Raw genomic sequence first — 21,118 nt, 5'->3', positions numbered from 1 at the left:
ATTTTTTTATTTACCTATTTATTATTCTGGTCTCACATAGCCCAGGCTGGTATGTAGCTCAGTATGTTGGAGAGACTGGCCTTGGACTCCCGATTTCCTTTTTCTACCTCCCAGTGCTGGAGTTTCGGATTACATACATGTTTTTCTGTGTCCTGTATCTTTCCTGACAATATGTAAGGAAAATATCTATATTATTGTATTAGTTACAGTTTCGTTGCTGTGACAAGACACCATGACTTAGGCAACTTTTATAAGAAAGTGTCTGTTGGGGCTTGTTGTTCCAGAGGGACTCTGCCATGGCAGCTGAGGGCAGGAAGTTGAGAGCTCACATTTGGGAAGGGCACCAGACTCTGACACTTGAAATCCCACTGCCAGTGACTACTTCCTTCAGCAAGGCTGAGCCACCTATACCTCTCCCCTAACAGTACCCACCACCTGGGGATCAAGTGTACAAACAGACGAGCCTGTAAGGGACATTATCATTCAGCCACCACAACTATGAAACATGGAACCTAATGAAATCTGACTAGCCCTGGCTGTCTTGGCACTACGTAGACCAGGTTGTCCCTGAACTCACAGAGCTCTGCCTGCCTCTGCCTCCCAAGTGTTGGGATTCAAGGTGTGCGCCACCACACCCGGAACTCTCTTTCCAGGTGGCCTTGTACTTGTGGAGATCTGCCTGCCTCTGCCGCCCAACTACTCACTACACCCTTGAAACACATCACAAGGTACTTTCCTCAAGGCTGAAGTCTCTTAGCAGAGACTCTCCTGTATTTTCCTTTGAGTTACTCTGGGCAGGACCCACACCCTGCCCCCCTTTTTCTTTATGTGCTTTTTTGTTTTGTTTTTAGGTTCGGACTGTTTGTGTAACACATAAACTCTTGGGTATCGGGGTTCATACTTTCAATGCTTTTTAGTTCACTCTTGAAAGGTAGCAAAGCTTCTCAGGTGACCCAGCGTCATCCATCATGAAGACTTTTGGAAGGATACTGGAGGATGCGTAGGCAGTTGTCCGGGTTTCCAAACAGAATCGGGTTGACATTCTCTCCTGATGCAGGGCCCGGAGGGAGCCCGTGCTCTTGGAACACCTTGGAATACAAGGACACCTCAGCGAATAATCTCTTCCCCACCTCAGTTGCGGATTTATGCCTGGCCTCCTATTTCTGACCCTTGGGAACTCATTTGGCATGCCTAACCTTGCACAGCCGTGGTGCAGAATGGCCATTCATGAAGGAGGCCTCAGGGCTCCTAGACTGTGAGACGCAGCGATTCTGAAAGACTCTTCGACCACTTCCTATTTGCCACTTGTAAATAAAGTACTTCCTGGAGGCGCACGGACCCAGTCCATTCTTCCTTGTTGGCTGCAGAAGAGGCAGGCTAGAAGGCGGGCAGAACTGGTGCCCAGAGTGGGCCTGGTGGCTTCAGGAGCAGTGAAGCGAGGGGAGGGCTGGGTTAGAGTCTAGACGCGGTTTCCTTCTATTGTCTACCCTTCCTCCGTCACCCCTCCGCACCCCACTTTCCCTTTCTTGTGCTCTGCTAGAGATGGCAGGGGTGGAGGGGAGTGCGGGGAGCAGCCCTTCCTCGTCTGGTTAAGTTTCCACACCCGGCGGCCCAGGCGAGGCTGAGTTCAGTAGCCAAGACACCGAACACCAACCCTCTCTATCTACCCTTGGGGTTTCCTTCTTGGTCAGGATGGAAACTTCGCCCAGATAGAGAAGACGCATCCGCCCGGGTCTTTGGGAACAGGCCCCTGGCTAGGCCACTCCAGGGACACCCCGAGTGCAGACTCCGGCCTCTGGAGGGCCTGGGAGGGTGCAGAGGGAAGAGCAGGAGGGGGCAGTGCTCTCCGCTCCCCCACTCCGCTAGCGAGGCCCGCCCGCTTCTGGGTCCCGAAGACCACCCCCTGCGCGCACTGCCCCACGCGCGACCCGCGGAACCCCCGTGGATCTCCGCTCTCCCGGCCGCTCGCTCACCCGCCCGCAGGGAGGCGCGACTGCGGCCTAGGGCGCCCGGCGGCTCCTCCTCTCCCCATCCCCCTCCCGGAAGCGCGGGGCGGGGTCCCCGGCCGGGCCGCGGGGGCGGGCGCGGGGGCCGGGCCGGGGCGGGGCGCGGCGGGCTGTGCGCGCCCACTCGGCTCCAGGCGGCCAGCGTTCGCGGGCCCAGGCCGCCGGCCTCTACCCGAGCACCGCGGCGGAGCAGCGGCGGGAGCCCCGGGAGAAGCAGCCGCAGTCGCGCGAGGCTCCTCCTCCACCCCCGCGCGCGCCCCTCGCCGCCCGCCCCGGGCTCCGTGTATGGGGACGCGGCTCGCCAGCCTCCGTTGAGACCGTCCCCCGGGTACGGTGGCCTCGGGCTCCAGAGCCCGCCCCGCCACCCGAGGGCTGCGCGCGGCCCCGGGCCTGCTCGCTGCGCGGCTCCGCGCGTCCCGGGCCAGGAAGTGGCGGCGCTGAGCGCCATGGCCCACTCCCCGGTGCAGTCGGGCCTTCCGGGCATGCAGGTAGGCTGGGGCGGCCGGGGCGGGCGAGCTGCGGCCGGGGCGGAAGCTGGCAACTTGGCGGTGTCAACACGGCCGCCTACTCCCCCCCCCCCCACGCGGCGGGCCCGTTTCCCCCGGGATCTTCGCCAGAGTCTCGGGCGGTGGGGCTCTCTCCGGTGTGTGTGCACGTGAAGGGGCCGTGGGGTCCGCGGCCTGGGGCCGAGGCGGAGTGCGGGAGGGAGCTTTGCGCTCCCCAACTCCGACGCGCAGGCAGACGGCCCATCCGGGGCAGGAGTGTGAACTAGTGCCCTTGGAGGCCCCGCTTGGGTGCCCGGGCCCTGTGTGGGCCTGGGACGGAGGCAGCGCGACTCCGAGGTCCCCAAGAGTCTCCCTCCCCGGACTCACCCCCCCCCCCCCCGACTGGAGACCCGAGCGCAGGGCGGGGAGCGCGTCCCGGCTGCTCCCAGGCCGGGCGGGCCGCAGGGCGGGGTGCAGGAAGGTGTAACCTCGCTGGGGAGCCTGGTGCGGAAAAGTGCGAGGCTGCGAAGCAGGGAGGCGGAATCCACACCTCCGGGTGCGCCCTGGTGTGCAGAGCCCAGGTTCGCCCCTCTGGTGCCAGGACTCCGCGGCTGGACTTTTCACCCCGGCTTGTCCCAGCCCATACTTTGTGTCTTCTTTGCCTGCCCCGTGACTTTTCTGTGAAGGGGATGGGGGGGGGGCGTGAGGGAGTTGAGTTTCAAATTTACATGAATGCACGGACATTTTTTTTTCCCCCGTCATTGAGGACTGCTTTCGGTTCTTGGAAAAACAATCACTAGTCTGTTCTCAACTTGTGAAGTTTGTAAGCGCACAAATGCTGACAGAAGATTGCGACTGAGACCGCAGGACCAGTCAGAGTTTTGCTTTCCCAAGCGAGTCAACGGAAGACTTTTGCTAAAACCCCGAATATTGACGATTATCGTTTTATAGATGCAACAGGCGCGTTTTCTCTGGTTCAGGATTGAGTTGCAGTGTCCCAGGCCTTGGCCCTTACCGCTTCTGCCCGCCTCTTCTGAGGTTATTTCTTATCCTCCTCCCTTTTTTAATTTTTTTTTATTCATACCTCGAGAAGAAAACTGGATTTCATTGACCAGGTTTGAACTCTAGAAAAATAGAAACTTAAAGTCAGCACTTTAGTGACCACTAGAACCCTAGTCATTTTAATTTATTTAGGGATGATAAAGTTGGAGTTAAGAGCGACTGGAAAAAGATGGTCGTGGAGCCTCACCTTGTGCTTGTAAAATCCTGATGTTGCCGGCCATTAGTTAGTTACAAGTCAGCTGCGGCCTCCTACAGCTTTGCTTTGGTTTGAATTTAGAGGCAAGAGATGAGGGTGGACTGAATGAGAAACACTTTCTTAGGACCTCTTGGGACATTAACCGTTTCTTCAGCGTTTCCTTTTCCTGGCTACTACAGTGTCTTAATGGGGACCCACATTGGCTCCCACTAACCTCAGCCTTTGTAAAAGAAAGTGTTTGAAAAGATGCATAATCCTGGCACAGTGCTGCGAAGCCGGCTCTCTCCCTTTTGTTTTTAAAGAATGGGCCAAAATTCTTCATACTAGGAAAAGAAAAAAGTCAATAACTCCCCCCCCCCGCCCCCCCTCCGTGTATTTTCTCAGTGGTCTTGTTTTTTGTTTTTCAGTATAAAGATAGTAACTTTTCAGTAGATTAAATTTTTTTTTTGTCGGTTTTGGTTCCATAGAGGAGGGAAAGTGGCTTCCCACAGTCATTCCTGCCCTTGTATACATCTTCAAACCACATGATAATTTTTTGGCACCCTATTGGAGAAAGAGCACCCCCCCCCCCCCAGGAAAGTCAAATGAGAACGTTTGTTTGCCTCCTGGAGTCAGCAGCTGCGGCCTCTCTAGGAGCTCTTTGGAGGATTACATTAAAGGCACACCTGGCCTTGACTCTAGCCAGTATAAAACTGGGGAGAAATAGGCACCCCCTTTGCCATGATTCTTATGAGGAACCGCGATCTCACCTCTGGGCTAGGACTTAGGAGATGGGTTAAATTCTTTGTCAAGCTGGGTGCAATATTGGCTGTCTATAATCCCAGCCCTCAGAAGGCAGAGGCAGGTGACTCTTGTCAGTTGAAGGCTGGTCTTGTTTACGTTATTGAGTTCCAGGCCAGCTAAGGCTTCGAATGAGACCCTTGATCAAACAAACAAGACAAAGTTTGGCAAGACCAGGGAGCAGCTTCAGACAGCCCAAGGAAGATGTTAAGAAAATTCACCTGAATTCAGGAATGCTTTAGTATAAGGACTATTTTTATGGCATCTGTTGATTATTACAGATGAAGAAAGATAGTATCTCTACCTTTTTATAGCTCTGTGAGGTAGGAGTTGAATGGACCAAGGTAAACTGGTGTAGGTGGGTGGCTCTTCATTGCCCTCAAGACAGCACCCATTCTCCATGCTCCGCCTTATTGTTCCTTTGGCGACTGGTACACATCATTTTATTTTAGGTTGAGTGGTTGATTGACAGCTCTTCCGTGGTCCTTGGTGAGGGGGTGGGCGGTGGCACACCTGGCTGGTTTTTGTTTATTTACATGCATTGGCTTTTTTTGCCTGCATGTATGTCCATGCGAGGGCGGCAGATCCCCTGGAATTGGAGTTACAGGCAGTTATAAACTGCTATGTGGGGTGCTGGGAATTGAACCTGGGTCCTCTGAAAGAGCAGCCAGTGCTCATAAGCACTGAGCCATCTCTCCAGCCTCAACCTGACTGTTTTGATGAAACTTTAGGGGATTTTCTTGGTTTTGTGATGGAGGATAATTAGATTACAAGCTGAGGGTGGCAGCTGAGTTGTGGCTGTAAGTACCCCTGCCGTCATTGTAGCGAGCAGCCCTTGCTTTGTGCGTTTGAGTTCCAGTGAACATAAAGACCTAAGCTGGAGGTGGGAGCACCCATTTCACGCTAGAGTTTGCATTAAGTTATGGTGCAAAAAATTAGCTTTTTGCTTATAAAATTCTTGGGTAAAAGAATTTTTGCCGGGGGTGGGGTGAAGTGGGGGTGGGGATGATGGCACACGCCTTTAATCCCAGCACTCAGGGGGACCCCTGTGAGTTTGAGGCTAGGCTGGTCTACAGAGTGAGTTCCAGAACAGCCAGGGCTACACAGAGAAACCCTGTCTCAAGAAATGAAATTTATGTGTATGTAATGTGCACTAGGCGTGTGAAGGGTGCTGAGAACCAGACTTGGCAGGGGTCCGTTTCTGCGGTACTGTGTATTTGTGTATGGGATTCTGTAGCACTTTTAAGGCTTTCCTGGGCTGTGACCCTTGTGTAAGAGAGAGGCTGGAAGCAAAAGCTTCAGATCCTAGCTCTGTTTCCTTACTCCTTGTGTTAATATGCAGTCTGGCACGTTAAGAAAAAGCTGGTTTTAACAGTGAATTGATTGCACAGCCTACAGGTTCATGACCCCAAGTTTAAAATGTACTGAATTAGGGAAGTGATGTGAATAAGAGGGCTGGCGTGAAGTCAGCATGCTTTGAGGTTTTGAGTTAAGAGACCTTGTGTTTGCAAGTATAGGTGATTTAAAGGGATAGTTAAGGAATCTTAACTATCTACTTGCTGATGTTATCCTGTGTCCCTTCTGGAGCTCCTGGGCAGCAAGCCCTTGCTGTGAGGAGACCTGTGCACTGGGTCGCCAGGAAGGGTGTTCACTAGTACGTTGGAAGTCTGGAAAATAAGACATCAAGACCATTGCAGTTAATTCTGCCTCTGGCCTCCCCATCCCCTCGTGTGGTGTATTTTACAGGGCTGTGCTCTCGCCGTCTCCCCTAACTGCCCTCCTGGAGATACCTGCTCCTATTGTTGCCCTGCTCGGAACTGCACCCCGGGGGTGGTTGGGTGCCTTAGGGACTTTCAGTGAAGTGGCGAGGCCTAGGTTCCAAGAGCTTCATGGGTGAGGCTGCACACAGAAGGAGGTTTAGCACTTTCTGGCCCTCCTGTTGATGAGTCACAGGGAACCAACCATACAAGGGCTCCAGATATGCAGGTCTCTGGCCTCAGATGGTCAGCAACCCTTGCAGGATGAGCCCTAAGAAGGTTCTGGTGACTGGGGCCCAGGAGACCAGGCACAGGCTTGGAAAGCGTCAGGCTTCCTGAATGCAGAGACAGGGTGTCTAGGGGCCTGGAGCTGAAGCCCGAGGTTCTTTGTGTTGTCTGTGTTCTCAGGCGTAGGTGATGGGGAGAGTGGGTTCTGGGTGTGTGCCCGGTGTGAGGATGCCCAGGGACGGTGGGAACTTTGGTGTTCCTGAACAGCTAACTGATGCCCTGTAGGATTCTCACAGACCTTGGTGACTTGAATTTGGTGACTTCTGTCACACACTTTGCCTTACTCTGCGGTCTTGTGTGATCGCAGAATAACTGAGGAAAGTCAGGTACATACATCTTCCTGTTACTTACGTCTTTTTCTCCCCAAGACGAGTTCTTCATGTTGTCCAGGTTTGCCTTGAACTCAGCCTCCTGCTTCCCTCCCCGTTGGTTGGATGACTTACAGTTTATACAGTGCTTGGCCGGTGCTTGACCCCAGCCCTTGCACCTCTCAGTCTTTCTGTACCTATGTCCATTCTTTTTTTTTTTTTAAATAAAGCGCCATTTCTTTTTTAATTAATTAATTTATTTATTATGTATACAATATTCTGTCTGTGTGTATGTCTACAGGCCAGAAGAGGGCACCAGATCTCATTACAGATGCTTGTGGGCCACCATGTGGTTGCTGGGAATTGAACTTAGGACCTCTGGAAGAGCAGGCAATGCTCTTAACCACTGAGCCATCTCTCCAGCCCCCCCATGTCCATTCTTAACGCTCCCTCATCGCTAAGAAATTGTTTTGCTTGACCCCTTTGTCTATGTTATTCCGCTGAGCCACATACTGTTCCCATCCCTGAAATGTCCTCCCTACCCCCCTGTAGGGAATGGGCAAGGCTGTAAATTATTTTTTAATATTTATTTTATGCACATGTGTTTGCTCTGCGGTTATCTCCTCGGATCCCCGGACCTGGAGTTAACAGGCAGTTGTGAGCAGTTCCCTGTGTGTGTTGGGAACCGAACCCTGGTCCTCTGCAAGAGCAGCAAGTGCTCTTTACTGCTGACCCATCCCTCCAGCTCCGAGACTAAAACAGTTCTGTGTGTGTGTGTGCAGATGTGCATGTCCTCGTGCCGTGGCCTGTGTGGAGGTCAGAGACCCAGTTTCTGGAGTTGGTTCTTTCCTACCGTGTGCGAGATCCAGGATGAACTCAGGGTGTCAGGCATGGTGGACCCATCTTCATGTTTTTTAAACATTAATAGCTTTTGGTTCTAGTCCCAGACCAGGGAATGTACTTTATTTTTTCTTTTGAGACAGGGTTTCTCTGTGTATCCCTGCTGTCCTGGAACAGGGGAACCTCCAGCTCGGAGCAGCCTATCTCACCCAGTCTCCCAGGTGCTGACTCAGGGAAGGTTAGTGATAGTGATAGATACAGGCACCTAGTTACCTTCAAGATTGAAGAGCTAATGTCTCTGAAAGTAGTGTTTCTGGGCATGGCGGTCTCCTGGTGTCCTGATTTGGGCGCGTTTTGTCCTCTTGGCGCTGCTGTGCCCACTGTGGAGCTGAGCTGCCTCTCTGGTCTGGTGCAAGTTGGTGGAGTTCTTCTGTTGGTCCATGGCAAGGTGCGGTATGAGCAGCTAGTAAGGGGTGAGCCTGTTCCGTCTTCCTGTGGTTTTATGGGGCACACCCTCCAGGCCCTGGTCCAGGAGTCTGGTCTCTTGCCACACAACTGTGTTTGGGTGATTTTTCCTCGTGATTCAGACTTGCCTGCTTGGAAACGGGTACCTGCAGGAAGTGGGCCCCGCCCGGTCTCCCTGCTAATGGTCTCTGTGCTGCCCTAGCTGGGGTGATTACCACTAATGGAATCCTGTGGCTGGAGTGTGTGCGGGAAGTAGACCTGCATGTGTTACTCCTGCTGTGGAGAGCCTGCGCTGGCCTGGCGTCCGGTGGTCATAGTCACTCTCATAACTGATTTTTACAGTGCAATCTACCAACGTGTCTTGGTGTCAAATGGCTTCAGATAAGAAAATGAGGCCATTGGAACATCCGACTGGTAGGGGACTGTGCCCAATCCTAAATTGCTCTTGGAACTGGACATTGGCTCATGCCTACTGTTGTAGCGTTTGGAAAGCTAGGCGAGAGGTGTGCTGTGAGTTAAAGTCCGGACTTGACGGTCATTTCCAGGCCAGCCTGGACTGGAGTGTAAGACTTTACTCTGGGCAAATCAAGATGTGACCTAGCTTGCTGCAGAGAATACTGGAGCCTCTGCAGAGGCCTAAAGACGTGTGATGGATTCAGAGACTTTCCCTCATGTTTTCTCAAGGCTTATGGTCAGCAAAAGAAACTAGCGTTGAAAGCTACCCGGGTGTCTTAGTGAGTGGCCTGACACGGTAAGTTTTATGCAAACGCTTACCAAAGTGTAGGTAGGTAGTTTACGTCTCTTCCTGTTTGTACAGAGGAATTTTAGACTCTGAGGTTTGAAGGTCTGGTGGGGCTCCCTGCCCTTTTTGTTTTTACTCAGGTTTTGCTTAGTCTTTATTGAAAACATAGATTGGATGCACATGGTTTTGCTGGGAAACATGGCGCTTGCCTGTCCCTGCTGCCAGTTCTTACTCCCCAAAGGCCTCCCTCTGAACCCTGTGTGACCTGTGCCATCATTCCTCGGCTGGTGTGGACTCAAGTTGCTGCTTGTTTCTAGTTCTCGGAGTGCTCCCTGGACCCAGGATTCTGCAGATGAGGATTTAGGTCTGGGTCTGTCACCTTCTCCTCACAGCACCTCGGTCCTGGCAGAGCTCCTGTTGTGACCTTGGTCAGCTCTGCCAGCAGCGTCTACCTCACCAGGTATCCTGAGCTCTGCTGGGCTGGGGCCCTCCAGCGTGGTCCACTGCTCCCCTCTGGTCTCTTGGCTGTGTTCCCTAGGTTCCTTCGCTGCTGTTTCCTGGTGGACATCTATGTGTACCCTGTCTTTGCTGGCACCCTTGGGTGGGGTGGTGGGGTAGTGGGGTAGTGCAGCATGCACTCCCCTAGTGAATGAATTAGGGCGTGAGCTCTTTATGTTTACCTGTCGGTTGGTGGTGTGGCGTAGTGTGAAGTTGTAGGTTTTCTTGCAGAATTGTGTTTTCAGTCCCAAGGGATAAGACAGCGTCTCATGTTCTAGGCAAACACTTAGCTACTGAGCTATATCTCCTTGTAGTTATTTTTTTGTTTGTTTTGAGACAGGGTGATGATCTGTAGCCGAGACTGACCTCCAGCCCACTCTTCTGAACCTGGTGATACAAGCGTGTATGCCAGTGTCCTGCGGCCTCCTCTAGGGAATTTGAAGATTGCTGTGTTCTAGCTGTGTTCTGTTGGAGTGCAGTGTGCACCAGGACTGGTTCCACCCACACAAGCCCTCCTGCCCTTGAGTCAGGAACAGCTCCTTTGTGCTGTGAAGGTCCACGGCTATGTCTTGGTGTGAGTGTTGTCTTTTTTTTATTTTTATTTATTTATTTTTTTTGCAGGCACTCAGGAGGCCTGCAGTCAGGCAGCTGGTGTCTTGTGATGAGTTTTTTTTTTCCTCCCTTTTTGAAACCACCATTTGGATGCTGTGCCTTCTCATCTGGTCCTTACCCTGTGATCTTACCCTGTTAGAGCTATTTTCTGTCCCTTGTCTTTGTCACTGGCTTTCTGGGCCATTGTCTCAGCTTTTCAAGTCTCCCAGTGAGCATTTCTGCGCCTGCTTTCTTTTCTTTTCTTTTTCCTTCCCTTCCCTTCCTTTCTTCCTTTTATTATTTGTTTTACATACCAACCATAGTTCCCCCTCCATCCCCTTCTCCCACTCCTCCCCTCCCTTCCTCCCATGGGGAGTCAACAAAGCCTGGCACATCAAGTTAAGACAGGACCAAGTCCTTTCCCCCTGCATCAAGGCTGAGCAAGGCATCCATCCCACCATAGGGAATGGGCTTCCAAAAAGCCAGCTCAAGCACCAGGGATAGATTCTGGTCCCTCAAATAGACCAAGCTACACAACTGTCTCCTATCTGCAGGGGCCTAGTGTGGTCCCATGGCGGCTCCACAGCTGTCAGTCTAGAGTTGTGAGTTCCCACGAGCTTGGGTCAGCTGTCTCTGTGTTTCCTCACCCAGTCATGATCTTGACCTCTCCCACTTGCTCATATAGTCCCCCTTCCTCACTTTGACAGGTCTCCTGGAGCTCTGCCCAGTGCTCAGCTGTGGATCTCTGCATCTGCTTCCATCAGTGACTGGATGAAGGTTCTCTGTTGACAATTGCACCCACCTCCCATGCTCCTAGTTTACCCAGGATCTCGTCTGTTTCACCTTCCCAGGGTGATCCATGTATCCCTCTAGGGTCCTCCTTGTTACCTAGCTTCTCTGGGGCTGTGGATGGTAGCCTGGTTATCCTTTGCTTTACATCTAATACCCACTCATGAGTGAGTACATCCCCTATTTGTCCTTCTGGATCTGGGATACCTCACTCAGGATGATTTTTTTTTCTAGTTCCTTTTGCCTGCAAATGTTATGATGTCATTATTATTATTATTATTATTTTTTGGTTTTTCGAGACAGGGTTTCTCTGGTTTTGGAGCCTGTCCTGGAACTAGCTCTTGTAGACCAGGCTGGCCTCGAACTCACAGAGATCCGCCTGCCTCTGCCTCCCAAGCGCTGGGATTAAAGGCGTGCGCCACCACCGCCCGGCGATTTCATTATTTTTTACACCTGAGTAATACTCCATTGCTCCATTGTGTAAATGTATCACATTTTCTTTATCTATTCTTTGGTTGAGGGCATCTAGGTTGTTACCAGGTTCTGGCTATTATGAATAATGCTGCTGTGAACATAGTTGAGCAAGTGTCCTTGTAATATGGTTGAGCATCCATGCTAATGCTGGGTCCTGAGGTAGATTGAGTTCCAATTTTCTGAGAAATCGCCGTACTGATTTCAAGTGACTGTACAAATTTGTACTCCCACCAGCAATGAAGGAGTGTTCCCCTTACCCCACGTACTCTCCAGCATAAACTGTCATCAGTGTATTTGATCTTAGCCGCTCTGACAGGTATAACATGGAATCTCAGAGTTGTTTTGATTTGCATTTCCCTGATGACTAAGGATGTTGAGCAATTTCTTAAATGTCTTTTGGCCATTTGAGATTCTTCTGTTGAGAGTTCTCTGTTTAGGTCTATACCCCACTTTTAAATTGGATTGTTGGTATTTTGATATCTAGTTTCTTGAGTTCTTTATATATTTGGAGAGCAGTCCTCTGTCACATGTGGGGTTGGTGAAGCTCTTCCCCCATTCTGTAAACTGGGCTGTGTTTACCTGTTTTCCTAGACTCTGACAACTTTTGTGATTCTCAGTGTTCCTCATCATAGTTGATTTTCCTTTTTGTTTGAAGTATGTTTTCTGTCCTGGGCATAATTCTTTCCAAATGTCTACTTTTTTCCTTTATTTTTCTCTTCCTCCCTCCCCTTCCCCCTGTAGGGTCTCATTTTGTATCCTTAAAGTAGGAAATGTTGCCCAGGCTGTGCTTGAACTCACATCTTCTTACCTTCATCTGAGTGCTTCACCACACTGGCTGTGGGGAGTTGACCGTAGTGTTTTCTGTCAGTCATTCCTGCTGGACAAGCCCGGTGGCAATGGTCTTCTAAAGTTGCTACCTTTTCCCCCACTCACCTAAGTGGAGCTGCCTGGGGCGCAGGGATAGACACAGGGGCCGTTGAGCTGTTTGAGGACTTCTACATCAGACTTCCCTTGCTGGGTCACTGACTCCAGGCACCTCTGTGGGGATGTCTCTGCGGAGAGACTAGGACACAGTCCCTGACAGAAGCCGCAGTGTAAGGAAGGAAGGGCTTATACTTGAGGAGAGCGCCCCGTCATGGACTGGAAACTGGTGGGGGGTGAGAACCAGCTGGCCACCTGTGTCTCCAGACAAGAAGCAAAGGGATGTTGGTGTTCAGCTGGCTTTTTCCTTCTGGTTTCTTTTTTTTAAAATTTATTTATTTATTAATTATGTATACAATATTCTGGTGTGTGTCTGCCTGTAGGCCAGAAGAGGGCATCAGATCTCATTTCAGATGGTTGTGAGCCACCATGTGGTTGCTGGGAATTGAACTCAGGACCTTTGGAAGAGCAGGCAATGCTCTTAACCGCTGAGCCATCTCTCCAGCCCCTTTCCTTCCGGTTTCTAATCAGTTCTGGGCCCCGATGGTGCCAGGAGGTTCCGTGTGGGCCGGCCTTCAGTTAAACGTCTATGCAAACTCCCTCAGATACACCGGGATGTGCTCTTAGGCGATCATGCCTGCCCACCGAATGGGGTACCTCCGAGAAACCCTCGCCGCCAGTTTCTGGTTGTTGGGGTCAGTGCTTTTTCCACTGGAGCTCACAAGCTGGGAAATCTCAGATGCGCATTTTCATGGTTAGGATGTGTAGCTTCTGGGAAGCAGGGGTTGACGAGATCATAGTACAGTCATTAGAATGGGGTGGATCTGTGGGGAGGAGACTCCTGGGCTGGCATGTCCCCATTATTGCTTTGTGGTCCCTGGCCCTTGAACTTGCCATCCTGGGCTATGAGAGTTAGCTTGTCCTGTAAATGACTAGTCTGCAGTGTTCCCTTCCGGTATCAGGACAGGCTTCAGCGCTCTCTCTGCGCTCCCTAGCAGGAGCAGTCTCCTGGCCCGGGCAGGTGGAACAGCCAGGTCTTGCCTTTGGCTGGATGATAATGAGGACCTGGTTGAAGGGTCCACACTGAACCTGGCCATGGGGCTGGGGATGGGGAGAGGAAGGGAAGGGAGGCCCAGCCTGTGGGGTCTGATCTCCTTGAGTGCTGTGCTGGTGAGACCTGGGGTGGGCTGCAGCGGGAAGAAGGGCTGGTGGCATCGTTCAGTAGGTTCTAGCACGGAGGATCCTTGGCTCTGCTGTGAGGAGAGCCCTGGCTTTGGGTCCAGTGTTGTGTTTTCCTCTTCCAGGTGTTTGATTTCTCTTGCTGTGCTTCCCAGCGTGCCCAGTGCAGAGCTGGGCTCTATTTTCAATATGTATATACTTTCATTTTTAGAGTTTTAAGTGATGGGGACCCAGGGCCTTTTGGGAGCATTCTGCATCAGAGCCACACCCTAGCGTCAGTATGCGAATACTTTTAAAGAAGAGGAGGAGTTTCACACGTGGTCATCACTGTTTTCATTACTTTTGAGAACAAGTCTTCCCCAGTTAGTGATAGGGCCGTCCGTTGCCGTGGTGGTCTTCTGTCTGGGCTGCTGCAAACTTGGTGGTAGTAGTTGTTCTTGTTTGCCTGACTGCTAATGACGGGAGCCTGCCAAGGGTGCCCAGCCTTCCTGGAACAGTGCAGGGATAGCGGGGAGCTTGCTCTCTGCTGCCACCCTCCAGCCTGTGAGTGAGTGCCCAGGCTGACTGAGGATCTTCAGGCCCTCAGACAGTAGCCTTGTTCCTCCTGGTTAGGAGTTGAGCTCCAGGTTAGTTTCTTGGAATTATGGATTGAGGGTGTGGTTCCCTAGGCCGCTCATCTCCTTTCTGCTGAGCCCTGTAGGTCTCAACTCTTTTTGGGGGTGTTGAGTAACTTTCACAGGGGGTCACCTAAGACCATCAGAAAACTGATGTTTACATTATGATTCATAACAGTAGCAATAAATGAACACTTAAGAAGTAGCAACGAATCTAATTTTATGGTTGGTGGGGGTGGGGTTCCACAGCATGAGGAGCTGTATTAAAGGGTCACAGCATTAGGAAGGTGGAGAGCACTGCCAAAGCTGGCTCCCTACACTGCCTGTCAGGTATTGTCCAGAATGAGTTGTTGCGGACAGGGAAGAAGCCCTGGCGGAGGTTGCTGGGCTGCTCTCTCCCTACCGCTTTGATTCTGAGGTGGGGTTACAGGTCTGTGCAGGTCCCAGGTGTGTTGCTGCCCCCGCTGTTGTGCCTCCTTGGAGTCACAGTCACACTGGGAAAGCAGCACGGTGGCTCCTGTGTGTGATCTGTGCGGTTCCAGGCCGGCCCGTGTGTCACAGGACAACCAGGTCACCTGGCCGCTGAGTTAAGATCAGTGCCTGCGAGCGGAGGCTTGCATTTTATCTGGGAAAACTGACTTTGGAACCTCTGTTGTAGATTTGGGGCAAAGATACCTTTAAGCTGCAGAGCTTGGCCTTTTCCTCTTGGAGCGTGCACTTCCAAACTGTGGGTTGCTGCAATGTGTTCATTTCTTTTTGACCCTGGAAACTTCTTGTTTAAGGAGCACGTTGTTTGGAAATTGCCTGGATAGCTTATCCCTTGTGTAGACTTTCGTATGATTTCCACTGAAGCCACTTTCTGGTTCTTCTAGATCTGGGATAACCCGGCTTCTCATGGGCTGTTTTGCCTCTGTGTTGGGTCATCTCAGTCTCCCCATACACCAGCCTTTGGTTTCCTGAGTTTGGATCTGTCCCTTTGAGTCCATGGCTGTGCCTCTTAGCTGGTAGCTCCAGATCACACAGCTGCACACACCAGATCCCTGGCCTTGTAACCACCTGTGTTCTGCCTTGTGGTGATGCCCAGGACAGCGGCTCGCAGGCACTTTTCTCTGTCTGGGATCCAGGGTTCTCTGCCATCAGCATTGACACTTCTCTTGAAGTTCAACACTGAACAGAGCACATGCTGTGCCTGCAGGACCTCCTTCCCTGCGTGCGTGTTGTTCCTCAGTACCCTCTAGTTTGTTTATTGAGCTGGAGTTTCTCCTGGCCTGAACTCACACTGAGCAGGCTCGCTGACTGGCCAGCTGAGCCCCAGGTCCCTGTCTACACCACCTGGTGCCAGGATCTACGCACCTGGGTTCTGGGGAGCGAGCTCAGGTCTGAGCACTTTCCTTGCCTCCATCTGTATTTTAGTCAGTGTGTGCTCTGTGCCCCAGTCTGAACTTAATACCCTTTTGCCTAAGCTGGACTCTGCTGTTTTTCCCAGCATTAAATATATTTCTGAACTGAGAAAGAAAAAACAAAACAGTCCAGTGTTGTTGTTTTTTTTAATTTTTTTAACTTTTATTTTTAACTTTGTTTTTTTTTTTTTTTTGAAATCGGGTTTCTCTGTGTAAGAGTCTTGGCTGTCCTGGAACTCTTATTTTTTAACTGTTTGCACTGTTAAGAGTAGTTCATGTACAAGTGACTGAAGTAACTGATTGATTGGCTGTTTAGTCCAGAAGTGACGGCTATACTTGTATTAACTCTTCTGAGCTCGTTAGATTATACTTCCAAACTTGGAGGATTTGGAACTTGATATTTTTTTAATTTTAATTGCAGTGTGACAGTTGTGGAATTTGTTAGAGTTGTTCATTATGTGTGTGTTTGAGCCCCAGGGCAGACAGCACAGGGTCGTCAGTGAATGCCTGCTACCCGGAAGCTGGAGGAGCACCCTCGTTACGCAGAGTCAGGAATGCTGTCTTCCGCCGTGTATCTGGGCAGAGATGAAGAGCTCACATGACATGAAGCTGCACGTTTCTCGGCAGTGAGCTGGCAGAGGTGGAGGCGTGGGTGTGTGGACAGAGTGGACGCAGTTAGCGTCCTCCAGATTGGCCTGGGCTGCAGCAGGTGTGCCTGGTGCCAGTTCATTCCCTGAGGCGTGGAGCAGAGGCCTCTTTGTGCTCACACGGCTGGAAACCGTTTTCCCTTCCCTGCGACTGTTTAGACAGAGCACACAATCCTGTTTGTGTGCGACTGTTTAGACAGAGCACACAATCCTGTTTGTGTGCGACTGTTTAGACAGAGCACACAACCCTGTGTGTGTGCGACTGTTTAGACAGAGCACACAACCCTGTTTGTGTGCGACTGTTTAGACAGAGCACACAACCCTGTTTGTGTGCGACTGTTTAGACAGAGCACACAACCCTGTTTGTGTGCGACTGTTTAGACAGAGCACACAACCCTGTTTGTGTGCGACTGTTTAGACAGAGCACACAACCCTGTTTGTGTGCGACTGTTTAGACAGAGCACACAACCCTGTTTGTGTGCGACTGTTTAGACAGAGCACACAACCCTGTTTGTGTGCGACTGTTTAGACAGAGCACACAACCCTGTTTGTGTGCGACTGTTTAGACAGAGCACACAATCCTGTTTGTGTACGACTGTTTAGACAGAGCACACAATCCTGTTTGTGTACAGGATTGAGACGGCCCTCCCACTTGTGTAAGTTTGGTCTGTTGTGTTCTTACACAGTGTGGGATGTGCTGGTTCTACTGTCCCGTGGGAGGTTTTTGTTGTGGTAGCCGTCAGTTCACCCTCGGCATCTCAGAGCGACTGGTGTGAGAAGTCAAGATGACGTAGGAATGGCAAGCTTTTGGTTGAGACTGGGACTCTTGGTGTCCTGGAGCTTGTGTGTAGACGGACCAAATGCGAGTGGCACACATCCAGCTCACTTCCCTCTCTTTTATGTGTGGCCTGTTGCACAGATAGTTCTTCAGTGGTAGCTTTCTGGGAGCAGCTCTGGTCCTCCATCTGTGTACAGCGGAGCATGGGTCAGCCCGTCTCTGCTGGGCGACTGTGATGTCGAGGCCTTTGAGACCTGGTGGAAGGGCCTGCTCTGCTGTTCCTTATCTACCCGGTCTGCCTGCCCCTTTCCTGCACAGGCCTTGCAGTCTGGGCATAGTCTGTTTGAGCAATGTGAACTGGGTGTGGGGCCTGGGAGAGGCCTGGGCACTCCCTTCCCCCAGGAAACACGCAACCCTGCCCTGAATATAGCAGGTTTCCCTTTGCCCATTTCCCCGTGTACGTGAAACTTTATGTAGTGGCACTCATAACATCGACACCCATCCATGGGACCATAAACACTCCTGAATTTCTATAGACTCAGGGTGGAGTAGTTCAGGTCTTCACAGGCTTCCGTCCGCCTGTAATGCAAGACCTACCTCGTCTTCAGGGCAGATTTTTTTTTTAAAGAATCTTTCTCTCTTGCTCGCTTGCTCACTCGTGTGTGTGTGTGTATGTGTATGTATATGTATACGTGTGTGTATGTCTATATGTCTGTGTGGTTGTATGGGGTGGTTCATCCACAACAGACTTGCAGAGGTTATGGTTCCGTACAGTGTGGTTCGGTGCACGTGAGCGTTTGGGGCTGTGAATGTCTTCCTCAGTCACACTCCATCTTGTTCTTTGAGACAATCTCACTTCTCTTGGAGGTGTGGATTTCTTTAAAATGAACTAGCCAGCACCGGGGAGGGAGCTGCCTTTCACCGTGACCTCTCTGACCTCTCTGGTACTGGGAGCACGGATGCTGGGTATCTTTATGTTTGCATGGCAAATGCTTTTCCTGACTGGAGTCTCCCCAGCCCTCACCCTCCCTCTTTGGACAGGGCTTTATTTATACTAGTCCAGGCAGGCCTTGAACTCTCTGTAGCTGGAGACGAAGAGCTCAAGTGTCTGCTTTCATCTCCCAGATGCTGGGCTTAGAGCAGTGTGTGTCAAGTGTGTGCACACCCAGTGTTAGAATTGTGTTTGAATTGTCTGTCATACGACCATTTGGTGATTAACATTCTTGTTTTTAAATAGCCTTTAAAAAAACAGACTTCTATTTTGTGTGAATGGTTCTTTTGCTTGTGTGTGTCTGTGCACCATATCCATGCATGTCCAGTGCCTGTGGAGATCAAAAGAAGGCATTGGGGTCCCTGGAGCTGGAGTTAACAGACGGTTGTAAGCTGCATGTGGGTGCTGAGAATCGATCCTGGACCCCCATCCCCCACCCCCACTGAGTTCTCTTTCCAGTCCCTGGTTTTTGTTTTCCAAATTTTGCTCCGATTTGTTTCTTTCTCTTCCTTCCTGACATGATCTTACTGTGTAGTGCAGGATGGTTTGGTCTTGAACTGCCTCCACCTCCACAGTGCTGGGGTTAAAGGTGTGCACCACCGCTGCCCAGCTTTTGTGATTGCTTCTTGAGTTTTCAGAAAGAAGCATCTTTTCCCTCTGGTTTTCCGAGAGTGGGCTAGTCCAGCTGAACCCGAAGCCAGGAAGCTAGTCCCAATAAGAGTTAGGAGGACCAAGTTATTTTATTTTATTATTTTATTTTTTTTGTTTGTTTTTTAAAGAACACTTTGGTTCAGGATGGCACTGTGGTGTGTGGATGTTAGTTCCGATTGGTCAGGAGAAGTGTGAGCTTGACTTGCGGGACCTGTCTCCTCTCCTCTTCTGTGGCCTCCTGTGTCCATAGCTCTGGGCTGCACTATCTCTTTCGCTAGCTTGAGTTTTCCTTTTGAGATTCGTAGTTCAAGTAAGCTGCAGTCCTTGGTTATTAGAGGAAAGGGCATGCGTTGGTCTAAGTATCACAAATGAAAACTTTGCAGTCTCCTGAGGGAGGTGGAGGGCGGCTGCTAGTGTCCCAGTCCTGGGGCTTTGGGTGTAGGAAGCCAACGGAGCATGTTGTTGTTTTCTTTGAGTTGGATCTGTAGTCCAGGATGGCTCAGAATTTGTCCTGGTACAGGAGAGCCTTCTGCTCACAGCGGTTTGTCTGTCTTAGTGTCCTGGTGGCTGAGAGTCCAAGCAGGTTGTACAAAAGCATAGACTTGAAGTGGAATTAAGTGCCCGGATACAAACAAGGAGCTGGATTTTCCAGAACTTGGACTGGAAGGAAGGAGGGGACGATGTGAAGTCACAGGTTGTCCTGTTGTGTGGCTTGGTCTGTAGCCTGCAATAGTGGGAAATTCTTGGTCTGTAGCCTGCGATGGTGGGAAATTCTTGGTCTGTAGCCTGTGATGGTGGGAAATTCTTGGGTTTTTTTTCTTACTTACTCCTTGAATTTTGAGGTGTTTGAATTGATGAGCAGCTGTGGATTGGTACCGTGTGGTGGACTGGGCAGGAAGAGTGAGCTGTGCTGTTCCTGTCTTGAAGTAGGGAGGCTGGTGGGAGGAGGCATGTGCAGGAAGGGCAGGCATGGTGATGGAGTGTGCATTTGTGGGTTAGCAGACACGGGCCCACTCACTGGCACAGAGCGTGGAAGGTGAAGAACCTGTGGTGACAGATAGGGAATTCTGCAAGTGGACTGAAGCAGAGGGTGTGGACAGCCAGGTCCACAAATGGGTTTGGACTTGGAAGAGTCCAGGCCAGGGAGTGACTTGCTAAGTAGGTCAGTGGCTTCAAGCAATGTAGGAATGGGTGTGACCCCCTGAGTGACTAAGAGGGAGGAGCCCTTGGGGTTGGTCACCAGGCTTTACCTCCCCATCCTGGAGTTCTGCACTGAGACCTCTAGGCCGAGCCCTGCTGCCCCTGCTGACCACAAGTGCCCAGGTGGATCCTGTAAACGGAGGCTGCACTTTCATTTCCTGGCCTCCCAGACCCGAATAATCACACAGAAACTGTGCTAGTATTTGATCAGTGGCTTAGGCATAATCCTAGCTCTTACATCCTAAATTAACCCATTTCTATTAATCTGTGTATCGCGGTGAGGCTGTGGCTTACCGACAATGTTCAGGCTTCTTTCTCCTTTGGTGGCTACGAGGTGACTCCTTGACTCCGTCTACTCTCTATCTCTGTTCGGATTTTTACTTTGGAGCTATTGGCCAAAACAGTTTTATTCATTAACTAGTAAAAACAACACATATATAGAAGGAATTCCCACATCAGAAATTTTGAAAGCTTAAAAATTTGTTTTTATGTTGGGAGTGTTTTATTTGCATGCAGTGCCCTTGGAGGCCAGAAGAGGGCATGGGATCCCTCAGAACTGGAGTTACAGACTGTAATGAACTGCCATGTTGGAGGTGGGAATCCAGCCAGTGCTCTTAACTGGAGAGCCATCGCTCCAGCCCCCTTTGAGAGGTCTACTGAAGGAAATCCTATGTCAGAGCCCCTCATACCAATTATGTCTGTCTCGTTTGGCTCTGAATCTCCTCGGCAGATAGTTTAGTGTCACTCATGGAGGAGGTCACGGCGAGTTGGCGGCAACCCTTAGCAGGGAGGCTGTTTAAAGTCTTGGTCTTGGGTTCGTCATCAGAACTCAGCTGGCGTCTCTTACAGACTGTCACATAGGCTTTCATTGTGAGTGGAGTGTATGAGTCTGTGGTCCCAGAGCTGCTGTTTGTAGTTGGGTTTGGTGTTGCCCAGAGCACATGGGGTTTTCTGGTGGTGGATACTCATTACTGGTGATTGTGGTTTGCTGTGGTAGTTTTTCTTACCCAGTTTGTGCAAAGAGGAGACTAACTTGAACACACCCCTGAAAGGCCAGATTTGATTTCCTGTGTCCTGTTCCTGCTCACAGGGACCCTGTGGCTCTCCCATGTGTCAGATGGTTCTCGTACCTTTTCTGAGGGGATCCTGGGGACAAGGAACACTCTGCCAGTACTGCTGGGACAGGGTCTTAGGAAAGTGCTTGTTGGCCACACAGTGTCCCTAACCCAGAGCAAACCCTCTGACAAGGTTGGGACCCTGGCCAGTTTCTTCCTTACACCCTTGAAGCCAGGTTACCAACTGTCCCCCAAGGTAGGGCAGAGAAGTCCCAACGGAGAGTTCTCTCTCCCTCAGGTTGCATCTTCTCGGGGTGGCTTCCTTCCTCATACATTGCCAGGGAATGCTGGAAAGAGCCTCACTGAAGAGCTCCGTCTGTAGCAGAGCAAGGCCGGCATAT

At 51.0% G+C, this 21,118-nt stretch overlaps 1 protein-coding gene across 1 annotated transcript in view; it reads left to right on the top strand.

The window, feature by feature from the left end:
* Positions 1 to 1,649: 1,649 nt before the first annotated feature.
* Positions 1,650 to 21,118, top strand: part of Stk24 (serine/threonine kinase 24) — an 83,647-nt gene continuing 64,178 nt past the window's right edge. Inside the window, exon 1 of the mRNA XM_075950071.1 lies at positions 1,650 to 2,494. Within this exon, the coding sequence (XP_075806186.1) occupies positions 2,453 to 2,494 (42 nt within the window). The 5' untranslated portion in view covers positions 1,650 to 2,452. The remainder of the gene's footprint in view (positions 2,495 to 21,118) is intronic.

The sequence above is a fragment of the Microtus pennsylvanicus genome, chromosome 15 (assembly GCF_037038515.1).
Source record: "Microtus pennsylvanicus isolate mMicPen1 chromosome 15, mMicPen1.hap1, whole genome shotgun sequence".
Taxonomy (NCBI): domain Eukaryota; kingdom Metazoa; phylum Chordata; class Mammalia; order Rodentia; family Cricetidae; genus Microtus; species Microtus pennsylvanicus.
The sequence above is the reverse complement of the archived record's forward strand: the minus strand, read 5'-3'. Positions and strand labels throughout refer to the sequence as shown.